Genomic DNA, 14,541 nt, shown 5'->3' on the forward strand with positions numbered 1-14,541 from the left:
GATCACAGAAACTCTGTTCCGGAGGAGGTTTACACTCTAGACAAGTGACCCTGATCACAGAAACTCGGTTCCGGAGGAGGTTTACACTGTGGACATGTGATCCTGATCACAGAAACTCGGTTCCGGTGGAGGTTTACACTGTGGACAAGTGACCCTGATCACAGAAACTCAGTTCCGGAGGAGGTTTACACTCTGGGCAAGTGACCCTGATCACAGAAACTCGGTTCCGGAGGGGGTTTACACTCTAGATAAGTGACCCTGATCACAGAAACTCGGTTCTGGAGGAGGTTTACACTCTGGATAAGTGACCCTGATCACAGAAACTCGGTTCTGGAGGAGGTTTACACTCTGGATAAGTGACCCTGATCACAGAAACTCGGTTCCGGAGGAGGTATACACTGTGTGGACAAGTGTCCCTGATCACAGAAACTCGGTTCCGGAGGAGGTTTACACTGTGGACAAGTGACCCTGGTCACAGAAACTCGGTTCCGGAGGAGATTTACACTCTGGACAAGTGACCCTGATCACAGAAACTCGGTTCCGGAGGGGGTTTACACTGTGGACAAGTGACCCTGATCACAGAAACTCGGTTCCGGAGGGGATTTACACTGTGGAGAAGTGACCCTGATCACAGAAACTCGGTTCCGGAGGGGCTTTACACTCTGGACAAGTGACCCTGATCACAGAAACTCGGTTCCGGAGGAGGTTTACACTCTGGATAAGTGACCCTGATCACAGAAACTCGGTTCCGGTGGGGGTTTACACTGTGGACAAGTGACCCTGATCACAGAAACTCGGTTCCGGTGGAGGTTTACACTGTGGACAAGTGACCCTGATCACAGCGACTCGGTTCCGGAGGAGGTTTACACTGTGTGGACAAGTGACCCTGATCACAGAAACTCGGTTCCGGAGGGGGTTTACACTGTGGACAAGTGACCCTGATCACATGAACTCAGTTCCGGAGGAGGTTTACACTCTGGGCAAGTGACCCTGATCACAGAAACTCGGTTCCGGAGGGGGTTTACAATCTAGACAAGTGACCCTGATCACAGAAACTCGGTTCCGGAGGAGGTTTACACTGTGGACAAGTGACCCTGATCACAGAAACTCGGTTCCGGAGGAAGTTTACACTGTGGACAAGTGACCCTGATCACAGCGACTCGGTTCCGGAGGGGGTTTACACTGTGGACAAGTGACCCTGATCACAGAAACTCGGTTCCGGAGGGGGTTTACACTGTGGACAAGTGACCCTGATCACAGAAACTCGGTTCTGGAGGAGGTTTACACTCTGGATAAGTGACCCTGATCAAAGAAACTCGGTTCCGGAGGTGGTTTACACTCTGGATAAGTGACCCTGATCACAGAAACTCGGTTCCGGTGGGGGTTTACACTGTGGACAAGTGACCCTGATCACAGAAACTCGGTTCCGGAGGGGGTTTACACTCTGGAGAAGTGACCCTGATCACAGAAACTTGGTTCCGGAGGAGGTTTACACTGTCGACAAGTGACCCTGATCACAGAAACACGGTTCCGGAGGAGGTTTACACTGTCGACAAGTGACCCTGATCACAGAAACATGGTTCCGGAGGAGGTTTACACTGTGGACAAGTGACCCTGATCACAGAAACTCGGTTCCGGAGGGGGTTTACACTCTGGAGAAGTGACCCTGATCACAGAAACTCGGTTCCGGAGGGGGTTTACACTGTCGACAAGTGACCCTGATCACAGAAACACGGTTCCGGAGGAGGTTTACACTGTGGACAAGTGACCTGGATCACAGAAACTCGGTTCCGGTGGAGGTTTACACTGTGGACAAGTGAACCTGATCACAGCGACTCGGTTCCGGAGGAGGTTTACACTGTGGACAAGTGACCTGGATCACAGAAACTCGGTTCCGGAGGGGGTTTACACTGTGGACAAGTGTCCCTGACCACACAGCAGGAAAAGCTCCTGGCATCTGCTCTCACCGTGGTGGGTGGAGCTCACTTCTGCTTCAGGAGATATTTTCAATCTGACAGCAACGTCACTGCTGCCAGGGGATTATCACTGGATTAGAAGAAGCCGACAGTTTGGAGTCTAACCAGCCGTTCTGCCAACCTACGACATAAGCAGACGGTTGGTTCCATTTGTGGGAGCAGGAGACACACCATGTTCACTGTGTCATTCTGATACTCTGCCTGCTGTTCAGCTCTGCCCCCCCAGCCGACCGCATCCCTCGTAGCCCAGTGCTCGTCCAGTCAGACCCACCCTTTTCACGCTGACGATCGTGCTGGTACCATCTGCCAGCACGTCCTCTGGCTTTCCACGTCCACTCAGATTCCTCTGACACTTTGTGGGAGTCTCTGCCTCCAGCAGCCCCTCATGCAGTGTGTTGCAATCTCCAATCGCCAGTCAGCTTCCGGGAGGATCAAATTTTCCCCAAAACCTCTGGAAGGAGGAGAATATAAAATATGGGAACAGGAGAAGTCATATTTGGTAAAATCGTGGCTGATCCGGCCATGGGCTCAGTCCTAACACTCTTAATTCAAAAATCTAAGCAGCTGTGAATTAAAAATCATTTCACGAGGTAGTCTCTTCTGTTTCCCTGGACAGAGAATTCCACCGGTACACTCCTCTCTGGGAAAAGCAGTTCCTGCTCATCACTCTGCTAAACCTTTGGCTTCCCAAGACTGTGTCCCCTAGTTCTCATCTCACTAGCAGGAACTACTTCCCTGCCTCTGTCTCATCTAAACTTTTCAGGATTGTATATGTTTCCATAGGATCAGCAAATAGGTGGTGTAGCACCATGGAGCTGGAAGGCCCAGTGTTGCCTGTATGTTGGGAGATCTGAGCCAGAGACTCAAGGGCACGGTGTCAGCTGGTCACGGGGGGCGGGGCAGAGGATTGCGTTGAGTTGGCGCACTGGGGTATATTCACGGACACATCAGAGGTTCTGAACGTTTGTCAAAGTCTTCGGAGGAACACTTGTGGGCTGTTGTGTCCTCACAGAATCATTCGGTCTTGCACAACCGGAAGCCCCGGATGATCCGTGCTCCGCACTCTGCTGAGGCCAAATCAGAGGCGTGCAGGTCTGACAGGCAAGGAAGTCCCAACGGATCCAGGTGCCATTTCCAGAGAGGCGTCTCCCAGGCCAAGTGGCAACTCTGGACTGAACTCGTTTCAACGAAGGGGGCTGGACATCTGTGGCAGGGCTTGTCTGCTGTCACCACTAGTAAAGTAAAATCAAACAACGTAGGTGACAGCAGGGCTCAATGCCTTCACTCTGCCCATCGGAAATGGGGGAGCCGTCACGGACTCCCACAGCCCTCCGATCCTGTGGAGCTGAGCCCACGAACAGCATCCGGCCAGGCAGAGTGCCTGTGCTGACCATCTGGTCAGAGTGTTCACCGAGATCTTCACCCTCTCACTTCAGCGGACTGAGGTCCCCACTTGCTTCGAGCAGGCTACTGGTGGCTGAGAAGAACCTGCCTCAAAGGCTCGTTCGTAGACTTGCATCCGCAGTGATAACAGGTTCAAAGATTCAAAGTAAATTTATTACCGAGATATGTATGCAGAATACAACTCTGAGATTCGTCCTCGAAATTCCGCCGCGAAATAAAGGAACGTCAACCACATTGACTGCTGGGATCTGCTCTAGTTTGCCTCAGCAGATGGCATCTCGTTGCCTCTTCATTCAACCCCGGGTCATCTGGACAACAATGGTGCTCTTCAGCAACCAACTCTCAGAATTCAGCACTATCACCCCCTCAAAACTAATCAATAAGCTTCAAGACCTTGGCCTGAGTATCTGCTTGTGCAACTGGATACTCAGTTTCCTCACCTGCAGGCACCAGTCACTTTGAACTGGCGACAACATCTCCTCCACGATGTCCGTCAGCACAGTTGCTGTGAGCTAACCCCTGCTCTGCTCACTGTCTTTTACTTACAACTGTGTGGCGAAGCATGGCTCCATACTCAAGTTTGGTAATGACACCACTAGCGTAGGAGGGGGATTGAAAATCTGGCTGAGTGCTGTCACCCACCCCTTACTCAATTTTAGCAAAGCCGATTATTGACTTCAGGAAGAAGAAACGAGAGGTCTGTGAGCAATGTTCACTCTAAGGTGTGAGGACAAACAACTTTTGCTGCTAGTGCACAAAGAAATTTAAACTGTACACAGAAGGTTGGCACCCTCTACTTCATTGGCACGTTAAATATATTTTGCAGTCAGACGCAATCATATTTCCTTTTCCAGTTTCTGATGCGGGCGGTGTGACAATGTGGAGTTTACGATGACTTGTCTGCAGATTGTAGAACGGGCTCATTTATTCTGTTACTGATTCACTCTGTTGAATTCCAAAGAAGCAAGGGGCATGAAGTGCAGAAGAACTGCTGGTTAATTTAAAGTGGAATGGCTTAATTATCCTTAGAACAGCTTTAGGTTTACTTCCACTTAGAAATTCAGTGTGCTCATGTTGTTGTCGCTGGGCACAAGGTCTTTGAGCACACTGGTTATCACCAGTTAGAGGGAGCATTGTCCAAGAGCTAGTCCTCATCAGACAGTCAGAGGTGGAAAGAGTCAGCGACTTTAAATTATTGCTGAGGACCTGCACGCAAGAGCAATTGTGAAGAAAGTGTGGCAGCTCCTCAAGAGCCTGCGCCGCTTCAGCGTGGCATCTAAAACCTCAGCAAAACTTCCACAGATGTGTCACGGAGAGTATATTGACTGGCTACAACACAATCTCCTATAGAAACACCAATGCCCCCGGTCAGAAGATCCTACAAGAAGCCGTGGATATGGCCCACTCCATCACAGATAAAACTCCCCCATCCCTTTGAGCACATCGACATGAAACGCTGTTGCAGGAAAGCAGCATCCATCATCAGGGACCCCCAACACCCAGGTCATGCTCTCTTCTCGCTGCTGCCATCAGGAGCCTCAGGACTCACCCCCACCAGGTTCAGAAATAGTTATTACCCCTCAACCATCAGACTCTTGAACTAAAGTGGGTAATTGAACTCAGCTTCACTGAAATGTTCTCACAACCTACGGACTCTTCACCTGAAGTTCTTGATATTTGTTGGTTATGTATTAATATAATTTCTTCCTCTTTGTATTTGTGCACTTTGTTGTCGTTTGCACGTTGGTGTGGTGTGGACTGGTTTGGATTCTATGATGGTTATTATTCTAAAATGGATTTATTGAGTATGCCCGCACGAAAATGAATCTCTGGGTTGTATATGGCAACATTTGTGCACTTTAATAATGAAATACTTTGAAACACCCGAACTGCGGCGAGTATACTCTGAGGTGATTCAATCTCAACTCTGGAATCGACCCAGTCAACCTGCTCTACACTGCCTCCAAAGCCAGTACAGATTTCCTCAAGTAAGGAGACCAGACCTGCAGGCAGCGCCTCAGGTTCAGCCTCACTTGTACAGTTGCAGACTGACTTCCCTGCTCTTCACTTCAGTCCCTCTTCCTTACTTTAAATATACACCCTCGCATTTGAGATGCCTCTGATCACACAAACCACCTCACCTGTGCCCCTTCACAGCTCCATCAGGATTCTGCCCTCACCAGGAGTCTCGTCCCTTCCGAGGAACGTAGATCCAGCCTCCCCTACCTGGACTACTCGAGCACTGACGGAGCTGGCTGCCAGGTCTGCAGGTGGCCGAAGGAGTCAGCAGCCCTGGACCAGCACGTCCCCATCAGTCACGTCCTCGCGCACGGTAGGGGTGGGGTGAGCTGCAGGTAAAGGAAAGCGCACGCGGCTCGGGCCAGACTGTATGTGGAACTGTGGACGAGTCTGCACGCAGGGTGAGTGAAGGCTTCTTTTGCTGTTGGCTGTTTCAGGAGCTGGAGTCGTTGAAGTCCGCGGAGAAACTCTGCCGACAGCTCATCTACCACCTGACACCCCATGCCAAGTGGCAGCGACAGGCAGTCTCCCGGCACACACAGCCCTGGTGAGTACCCAGCGAGAGTCGGCACCCTCCACCCAGTGAGACAGGGCACCCTCCACCCAGTGAGAGACGGCACCCTCCACCCAGTGAGACAGGGCACCCTCCACCCAGTGAGAGACGGCACCCTCCACCCAGTGAGACAGGGCACCCTCCACCCAGTGAGAGACGGCACCCTCCACCCAGTGAGAGACGGCACCCTCCACCCAGTGAGAGACGGCACCCTCCACCCAGTGAGAGAGGGCACCCCACACCCAGTGAGAGATGGCACCCTCCACCCAGTGAGAGACGGCACACTCCACCCAGTGAGACAGGGCACCCTCCACCCAGTGAGAGACGGCACCCTCCACCCAGTGAGACAGGGCACCCTCCACCCAGTGAGAGACGGCACCCTCCACCCAGTGAGACAGGGCACCCTCCACCCAGTGAGAGACGGCACCCTCCACCCAGTGAGACAGGGCACCCTCCACCCAGTGAGAGACAGCACCCTCCACCCAGTGAGACAGGGCACCCTCCACCCAGTGAGACACGGCACCCTCCACCCAGTGAGAGTCGGCACCCTCCACCCAGTGAGACAGGGCACCCTCCACCCAGTGAGAGACGGCACCCTCCACCCAGTGAGAGAGGGCACCCCACACCCAGTGAGAGACGGCACCCTCCACCCAGTGAGACAGGGCACCCTCCACCCAGTGAGACAGGGCACCCTCCACCCAGTGAGACAGGGCACCCTCCACCCAGTGAGACAGGGCACCCTCCACCCAGTGAGAGACGGCACCCTCCACCCAGTGAGAGACGGCACCCTCCACCCAGTGAGAGTCGGCACCCTCCACCCAGTGAGACAGGGCACCCTCCACCCAGTGAGAGACGGCACCCTCCACCCAGTGAGAGAGGGCACCCCACACCCAGTGAGAGTCGGCACCCTCCACCCAGTGAGACAGGGCACCCTCCACCCAGTGAGACAGGGCACCCTCCACCCAGTGAGACAGGGCACCCTCCACGCAGTGAGAGACGGCACCCTCCACCCAGTGAGACAGGGCACCCTCCACCCAGTGAGACAGGGCACCCTCCACCCAGTGAGAGAGGGCACCCCACACCCAGTGAGAGACGGCACCCTCCACCCAGTGAGAGACGGCACCCTCCACCCAGTGAGAGTCGGCACCCTCCACCCAGTGAGACAGGCCACACTCCACCCAGTGAGAGACGGCACCCTCCACCCAGTGAGACAGGGCACCCTCCACCCAGTGAGAGACGGCACCCTCCACCCAGTGAGACAGGGCACCCTCCACCCAGTGAGAGACGGCACCCTCCACCCAGTGAGACAGGGCACCCTCCACCCAGTGAGAGACGGCACCCTCCACCCAGTGAGACAGGGCAACCTCCACCCAGTGAGAGACAGCACACTCCACCCAGTGAGACAGGGCACCCTCCACCCAGTGAGACAGGGCACCCTCCACCCAGTGAGAGACGGCACCCTCCACCCAGTGAGAGACGGCACCCTCCACCCAGTGAGACAGGGCACCCTCCACCCAGTGAGAGACGGCACCCTCCACCTAGTGAGAGTCGGCACCCTCCACCCAGTGAGACAGGGCACCCTCCACCCAGTGAGAGACGGCACCCTCCACCCACTGAGACAGGGCACCCTCCACCCAGTGAGAGACGGCACCCTCCACCCAGTGAGACAGGGCACCCTCCACCCAGTGAGAGACAGGGCACCCTCCACCCAGTGAGACAGGGCACCCTCCACCCAGTGAGACAGGGCACCCTCCACCCAGTGAGACAGGGCACCCTCCACCCAGTGAGAGAGGGCACCCCACACCCAGTGAGACAGGGCACCCTCCACCCAGTGAGACAGGGCACCCTCCACCCAGTGAGAGACGGCACCCTCCACCCAGTGAGAGACGGCACCCTCCACCCAGTGAGAGTCGGCACCCTCCACCCAGTGAGACAGGGCACCCTCCACCCAGTGAGAGACGGCACCCTCCACCCAGTGAGAGAGGGCACCCCACACCCAGTGAGAGATGGCACCCTCCACCCAGTGAGACAGGGCACCCTCCACCCAGTGAGACAGGGCACCCTCCACCCAGTGAGACAGGGCACCCTCCACCCAGTGAGAGTAGGCACCCTCCACCCAGTGAGAGACGGCACCCTCCACCCAGTGAGACAGGGCACCCTCCACCCAGTGAGACAGGGCACCCTCCATCCAGTGAGAGACGGCACTCTCCATCCAGTGAGAGAGGGCACCCCACACCCAGTGAGAGACGGCACCCTCCACCCAGTGAGAGACGGCACCCTCCACCCATTGAGAGAGGGCACCCTCCACCCAGTGAGAGACGGCACCCTCCACCCAGTGAGAGACGGCACCCTCCACCCAGTGAGACAGGGCACCCTCCACCCAGTGAAAGACGGCACCCTCCACCCAGTGAGAGACGGCACCCTCCACCCAGTGAGAGACGGCACCCTCCACCCAGTGAGACAGGGCACCCTCCACCCAGTGAGAGTCGGCACCCTCCACCCAGTGAGACAGGGCACCCTCCAGCCAGTGAGACAGGGCACCCTCCACCCAGTGAGACAGGGCACCCTCCACCCAGTGAGAGAGGGCACCCCACACCCAGTGAGACAGGGCACCCTGCAGCCAGTGAGACAGGGCACCCTCCACCCAGTGAGACAGGGCACCCACCACCCAGTGAGAGACGGCACCCTCCACCCAGTGAGAGAGGGCACCCCACACCCAGTGAGAGATGGCACCCTCCACCCAGTGAGACAGGGCACCCTCCACCCAGTGAGACAGGGCACCCTCCACCCAGTGAGACAGGGCACCCTCCACCCAGTGAGAGTCGGCACCCTCCACCCAGTGAGAGACGGCACCCTCCACCCAGTGAGACAGGGCACCCTCCACCCAGTGAGACAGGGCACCCTCCATCCAGTGAGAGACGGCACCCATCACCCAGTGAGAGAGGGCACCCCACACCCAGTGAGAGACGGCACCCTCCACCCAGTGAGAGACGGCACCCTCCACCCATTGAGAGAGGGCACCCTCCACCCAGTGAGAGACGGCACCCTCCACCCAGTGAGAGACGGCACCCTCCACCCAGTGAGACAGGGCACCCTCCACCCAGTGAAAGACGGCACCCTCCACCCAGTGAGAGACGGCACCCTCCACCCAGTGAGAGACGGCACCCTCCACCCAGTGAGACAGGGCACTCTCCATCCAGTGAGACAGGGCACCCTCCACCCAGTGAGACAGGGCACCCTCCACCCAGTGAGAGACGGCAACCTCCACCCAGTGAGAGAGGGCACCCTGCACCCAGTGAGAGACGGCACCCTCCACCCAGTGAGACAGGGCACCCTCCACCCAGTGAGACAGGGCACCCTCCACCCAGTGAGAGACGGCACCCTCCACCCAGTGAGACAGGGCACCCTCCACCCAGTGAGAGTCGGCACCCTCCACCCAGTGAGACAGGGCACCCTCCACCCAGTGAGACAGGGCACCCTCCACCCAGTGAGAGACGGCACGCTCCACCCAGTGAGACAGGGCACCCTCCACCCAGTGAGAGACGGCACCCTCCACCCAGTGAGACAGGGCACCCTGCACCCAGTGAGACAGGGCACCCTCCACCCAGTGAGACAGGGCACCCTCCACCCAGTGAGAGACGGCACCCTCCACCCAGTGAGACAGGGCACCCTCCACCCAGTGAGACAGGGCACCCTCCACCCAGTGTGACAGGGCACCCTCCACCCAGTGAGAGACGGCACCCTCCACACAGTGAGACAGGGCACCCTGCAGCCAGTGAGACAGGGCACCCTCCACCCAGTGAGACAGGGCACCCACCACCCAGTGAGAGACGGCACCCTCCACCCAGTGAGAGAGGGCACCCCACACCCAGTGAGAGACGGCACCCTCCACCCAGTGAGACAGGGCACCCTCCACCCAGTGAGACAGGGCACCCTCCACCAAGTGAGAGTCGGCACCCTCCACCCAGTGAGAGACGGCACCCTCCACCCAGTGAGACAGGGCACCCTCCACCCAGTGAGACAGGGCACACTCCACCCAGTGAGAGACGGCACCCTCCACCCAGTGAGACAGGGCACCCTCCACCCAGTGAGAGACTGCACCCTCCACCCAGTGAGACAGGGCACCCTCCACCCAGTGAGAGAGGGCACCCTCCACCCAGTGAGAGACGGCACCCTCCACCCAGAGAGAGACGGCACCCTCCACCCAGTGAGAGACGGCACCCTCCACCCAGTGAGACAGGGCACCCTCCACCCAGTGAGAGACGGCACCCTCCACCCAGTGAGAGACAGCACCCTCCACCCAGTGAGACAGGGCACCCTCCACCCAGTGAGAGTCGGCACCCTCCACCCAGTGAGACAGGGCACCCTCCACCCAGTGAGACAGGGCACCCTCCACCCAGTGAGACAGGGCACCCTCCACCCAGTGAGAGAGGGCACCCCACACCCAGTGAGACAGGGCACCCTGCAGCCAGTGAGACAGGGCACCCTCCACCCAGTGAGACAGGGCACCCACCACCCAGTGAGAGACGGCACCCTCCACCCAGTGAGAGAGGGCACCCCACACCCAGTGAGAGATGGCACCCTCCACCCAGTGAGACAGGGCACCCTCCACCCAGTGAGACAGGGCACCCTCCACCCAGTGAGACAGGGCACCCTCCACCCAGTGAGAGTCGGCACCCTCCACCCAGTGAGAGACGGCACCCTCCACCCAGTGAGACAGGGCACCCTCCACCCAGTGAGACAGGGCACCCTCCATCCAGTGAGAGACGGCACCCATCACCCAGTGAGAGAGGGCACCCCACACCCAGTGAGAGACGGCACCCTCCACCCAGTGAGAGACGGCACCCTCCACCCATTGAGAGAGGGCACCCTCCACCCAGTGAGAGACGGCACCCTCCACCCAGTGAGAGACGGCACCCTCCACCCAGTGAGACAGGGCACCCTCCACCCAGTGAAAGACGGCACCCTCCACCCAGTGAGAGACGGCACCCTCCACCCAGTGAGAGACGGCACCCTCCACCCAGTGAGACAGGGCACTCTCCATCCAGTGAGACAGGGCACCCTCCACCCAGTGAGACAGGGCACCCTCCACCCAGTGAGAGACGGCAACCTCCACCCAGTGAGAGAGGGCACCCTGCACCCAGTGAGAGACGGCACCCTCCACCCAGTGAGACAGGGCACCCTCCACCCAGTGAGACAGGGCACCCTCCACCCAGTGAGAGACGGCACCCTCCACCCAGTGAGACAGGGCACCCTCCACCCAGTGAGAGTCGGCACCCTCCACCCAGTGAGACAGGGCACCCTCCACCCAGTGAGACAGGGCACCCTCCACCCAGTGAGAGACGGCACCCTCCACCCAGTGAGACAGGGCACCCTGCACCCATTGAGACAGGGCACCCTCCACCCAGTGAGACAGGGCACCCTCCACCCAGTGAGAGACGGCACCCTCCACCCAGTGAGACAGGGCACCCTCCACCCAGTGAGACAGGGCACCCTCCACCCAGTGTGACAGGGCACCCTCCACCCAGTGAGAGACGGCACCCTCCACACAGTGAGACAGGGCACCCTGCAGCCAGTGAGACAGGGCACCCTCCACCCAGTGAGACAGGGCACCCACCACCCAGTGAGAGACGGCACCCTCCACCCAGTGAGAGAGGGCACCCCACACCCAGTGAGAGACGGCACCCTCCACCCAGTGAGACAGGGCACCCTCCACCCAGTGAGACAGGGCACCCTCCACCAAGTGAGAGTCGGCACCCTCCACCCAGTGAGAGACGGCACCCTCCACCCAGTGAGACAGGGCACCCTCCACCCAGTGAGACAGGGCACACTCCACCCAGTGAGAGACGGCACCCTCCACCCAGTGAGACAGGGCACCCTCCACCCAGTGAGAGACTGCACCCTCCACCCAGTGAGACAGGGCACCCTCCACCCAGTGAGAGAGGGCACCCTCCACCCAGTGAGAGACGGCACCCTCCACCCAGAGAGAGACGGCACCCTCCACCCAGTGAGAGACGGCACCCTCCACCCAGTGAGACAGGGCACCCTCCACCCAGTGAGAGACGGCACCCTCCACCCAGTGAGAGACAGCACCCTCCACCCAGTGAGACAGGGCACCCTCCACCCAGTGAGAGTCGGCACCCTCCACCCAGTGAGACAGGGCACCCTCCACCCAGTGAGAGAGGGCACCCCACACCCAGTGAGACAGGGCACCCTGCAGCCAGTGAGACAGGGCACCCTGCAGCCAGTGAGACAGGGCACCCACCACACAGTGAGAGACGGCACCCTCCACCCAGTGAGAGAGGGCACTCCACACCCAGTGAGAGATGGCACCCTCCACCCAGTGAGACAGGGCACCCTCCACCCAGTGAGACAGGGCACCCTCCACCCAGTGAGACAGGGCACCCTCCACCCAGTGAGAGTCGGCACCCTCCACCCAGTGAGAGACGGCACCCTCCACCCAGTGAGACAGGGCACCCTCCACCCAGTGAGAGACGGCACCCTCCACCCAGTGAGAGAGGGCACCCCACACCCAGTGAGAAACGGCACCCCACACCCAGTGAGAGACGGCACCCTCCACCCAGTGAGAGAGGGCAGCCTCCACCCAGTGAGAGACGGCACCCTCCACCCAGTGAGAGACGGCACCCTCCACCCAGTGAGACAGGGCACCCTCCACCCAGTGAGACAGGGCACCCTCCACCCAGTGAGAAACGGCACCCTCCACCCAGTGAGAGACGGCACCCTCCACCCAGTGAGACAGGGCACCCTCCACCCAGTGAAACAGGGCACCCTCCACCCAGTGAGACAGGGCACCCTCCACCCAGTGAGAGACGGCACCCTCCACCCAGTGAGAGAGGGCACCCTGCACCCAGTGAGAGACGGCACCCTCCACCCAGTGAGACAGGGCACCCTCCACCCAGTGAGACAGGGCACCCTCCACCCAGTGAGAGACGGCACCCTCCACCCAGTGAGACAGGGCACCCTCCACCCAGTGAGACAGGGCACCCTCCACCCAGTGAGACAGGGCACCCTCCACACAGTGAGAGACGGCACCCTCCACCCAGTGAGACAGGGCACCCTCCACCCAGTGAGACAGGGCACCCTCCACCCAGTGAGAGACAGCACCCTCCACCCAGTGAGACAGGGCACCCTCCACCCAGTGAGACAGGGCACCCTCCACCCAGTGAGAGAGGGCACCCTCCACCCAGTGAGAGAGGGCACTCTCCACCCAGTGAGAGAGGGCACCCCGCATCCAGTGAGAGAGGGCACCCTGCAGCCAGTGAGACAGGGCACCCTCCACCCAGTGAGACAGGGCACCCACCACCCAGTGAGAGACGGCACCCTCCACCCAGTGAGAGAGGGCACCCCACACCCAGTGAGACAGGGCACCCTCCACCCAGTGAGAGACGGCACCCTCCACCCAGTGAGAGACGGCACCCTCCACCCAGTGAGACAGGGCACCCTCCACCTAGTGAGAGTCGGCACCCTCCACCCAGTGAGACAGGGCACCCTCCACCCAGTGAGATAGGGCACCCCCCACCCAGTGAGAGAGGGCACCCCACACCCAGTGAGACAGGGCACCCTGCAGCCAGTGAGACAGGGCACCCTCCACCCAGTGAGACAGGGCACCCACCACCCAGTGAGAGACGGCACCCTCCACCCAGTGAGAGAGGGCACCCCACACCCAGTGAGAGATGGCACCCTCCACCCAGTGAGACAGGGCACCCTCCACCCAGTGAGACAGGGCACCCTCCACCCAGTGAGACAGGGCACCCTCCACCCAGTGAGAGTCGGCACCCTCCACCCAGTGAGAGACGGCACCCTCCACCCAGTGAGACAGGGCACTCTCCACCCAGTGAGACAGGGCACCCTCCATCCAGTGAGAGACGGCACCCTCCACCCAGTGAGAGAGGGCACCCCACACCCAGTGAGAGACGGCACCCTCCACCCAGTGAGAGACGGCACCCTCCACCCATTGAGAGAGGGCACCCTCCACCCAGTGAGAGACGGCACCCTCCACCCAGTGAGAGACGGCACCCTCCACCCAGTGAGACAGGGCACCCTCCACCCAGTGAAAGACGGCACCCTCCACCCAGTGAGAGACGGCACCCTCCACCCAGTGAGAGACGGCACCCTCCACCCAGTGAGACAGGGCACCCTCCACCCAGTGAGACAGGGCACCCTCCACTCAGTGAGACAGGGCACTCTCCACCCAGTGAGAGACGGCAACCTCCACCCAGTGAGAGAGGGCACCCTGCACCCAGTGAGAGACGGCACCCTCCACCCAGTGAGACAGGGCACCCTCCACCCAGTGAGAGACGGCACCCTCCACCCAGTGAGACAGGGCACCCTCCACCCAGTGAGAGTCGGCACCCTGCACCCAGTGAGACAGGGCACCCTCCACCCAGTGAGACAGGGCACCCTCCACCCAGTGAGACAGGGCACTCTCCACCCAGTGAGAGACGGCACGCTCCACCCAGTGAGACAGGGCACCCTCCACCCAGTGAGAGTCGGCACCCTCCACCCAGTGAGACAGGGCACCCTCCACCCAGTGAGACAGGGCACCCTCCACCCAGTGAGACAGGGCAC

General features: G+C 59.7%; 1 protein-coding gene across 1 annotated transcript in view; it reads left to right on the forward strand.

Annotated features, from left to right (window-relative positions):
- LOC132401379 (leucine-rich repeat-containing protein 75A-like) overlaps positions 1–14,541 on the forward strand; it is a gene marked incomplete at its 5' end in the record, with an annotated part of 106,148 nt that overhangs the window by 62,206 nt on the left and 29,401 nt on the right. Inside the window, one exon of the mRNA XM_059983504.1 lies at positions 5,837–5,946. Coding sequence (XP_059839487.1) covers positions 5,837–5,946 — 110 coding nt within the window. The remainder of the gene's footprint in view (positions 1–5,836; positions 5,947–14,541) is intronic.

This window comes from Hypanus sabinus, chromosome 10 (assembly GCF_030144855.1).
Source record: "Hypanus sabinus isolate sHypSab1 chromosome 10, sHypSab1.hap1, whole genome shotgun sequence".
Lineage (NCBI taxonomy): Eukaryota > Metazoa > Chordata > Chondrichthyes > Myliobatiformes > Dasyatidae > Hypanus > Hypanus sabinus.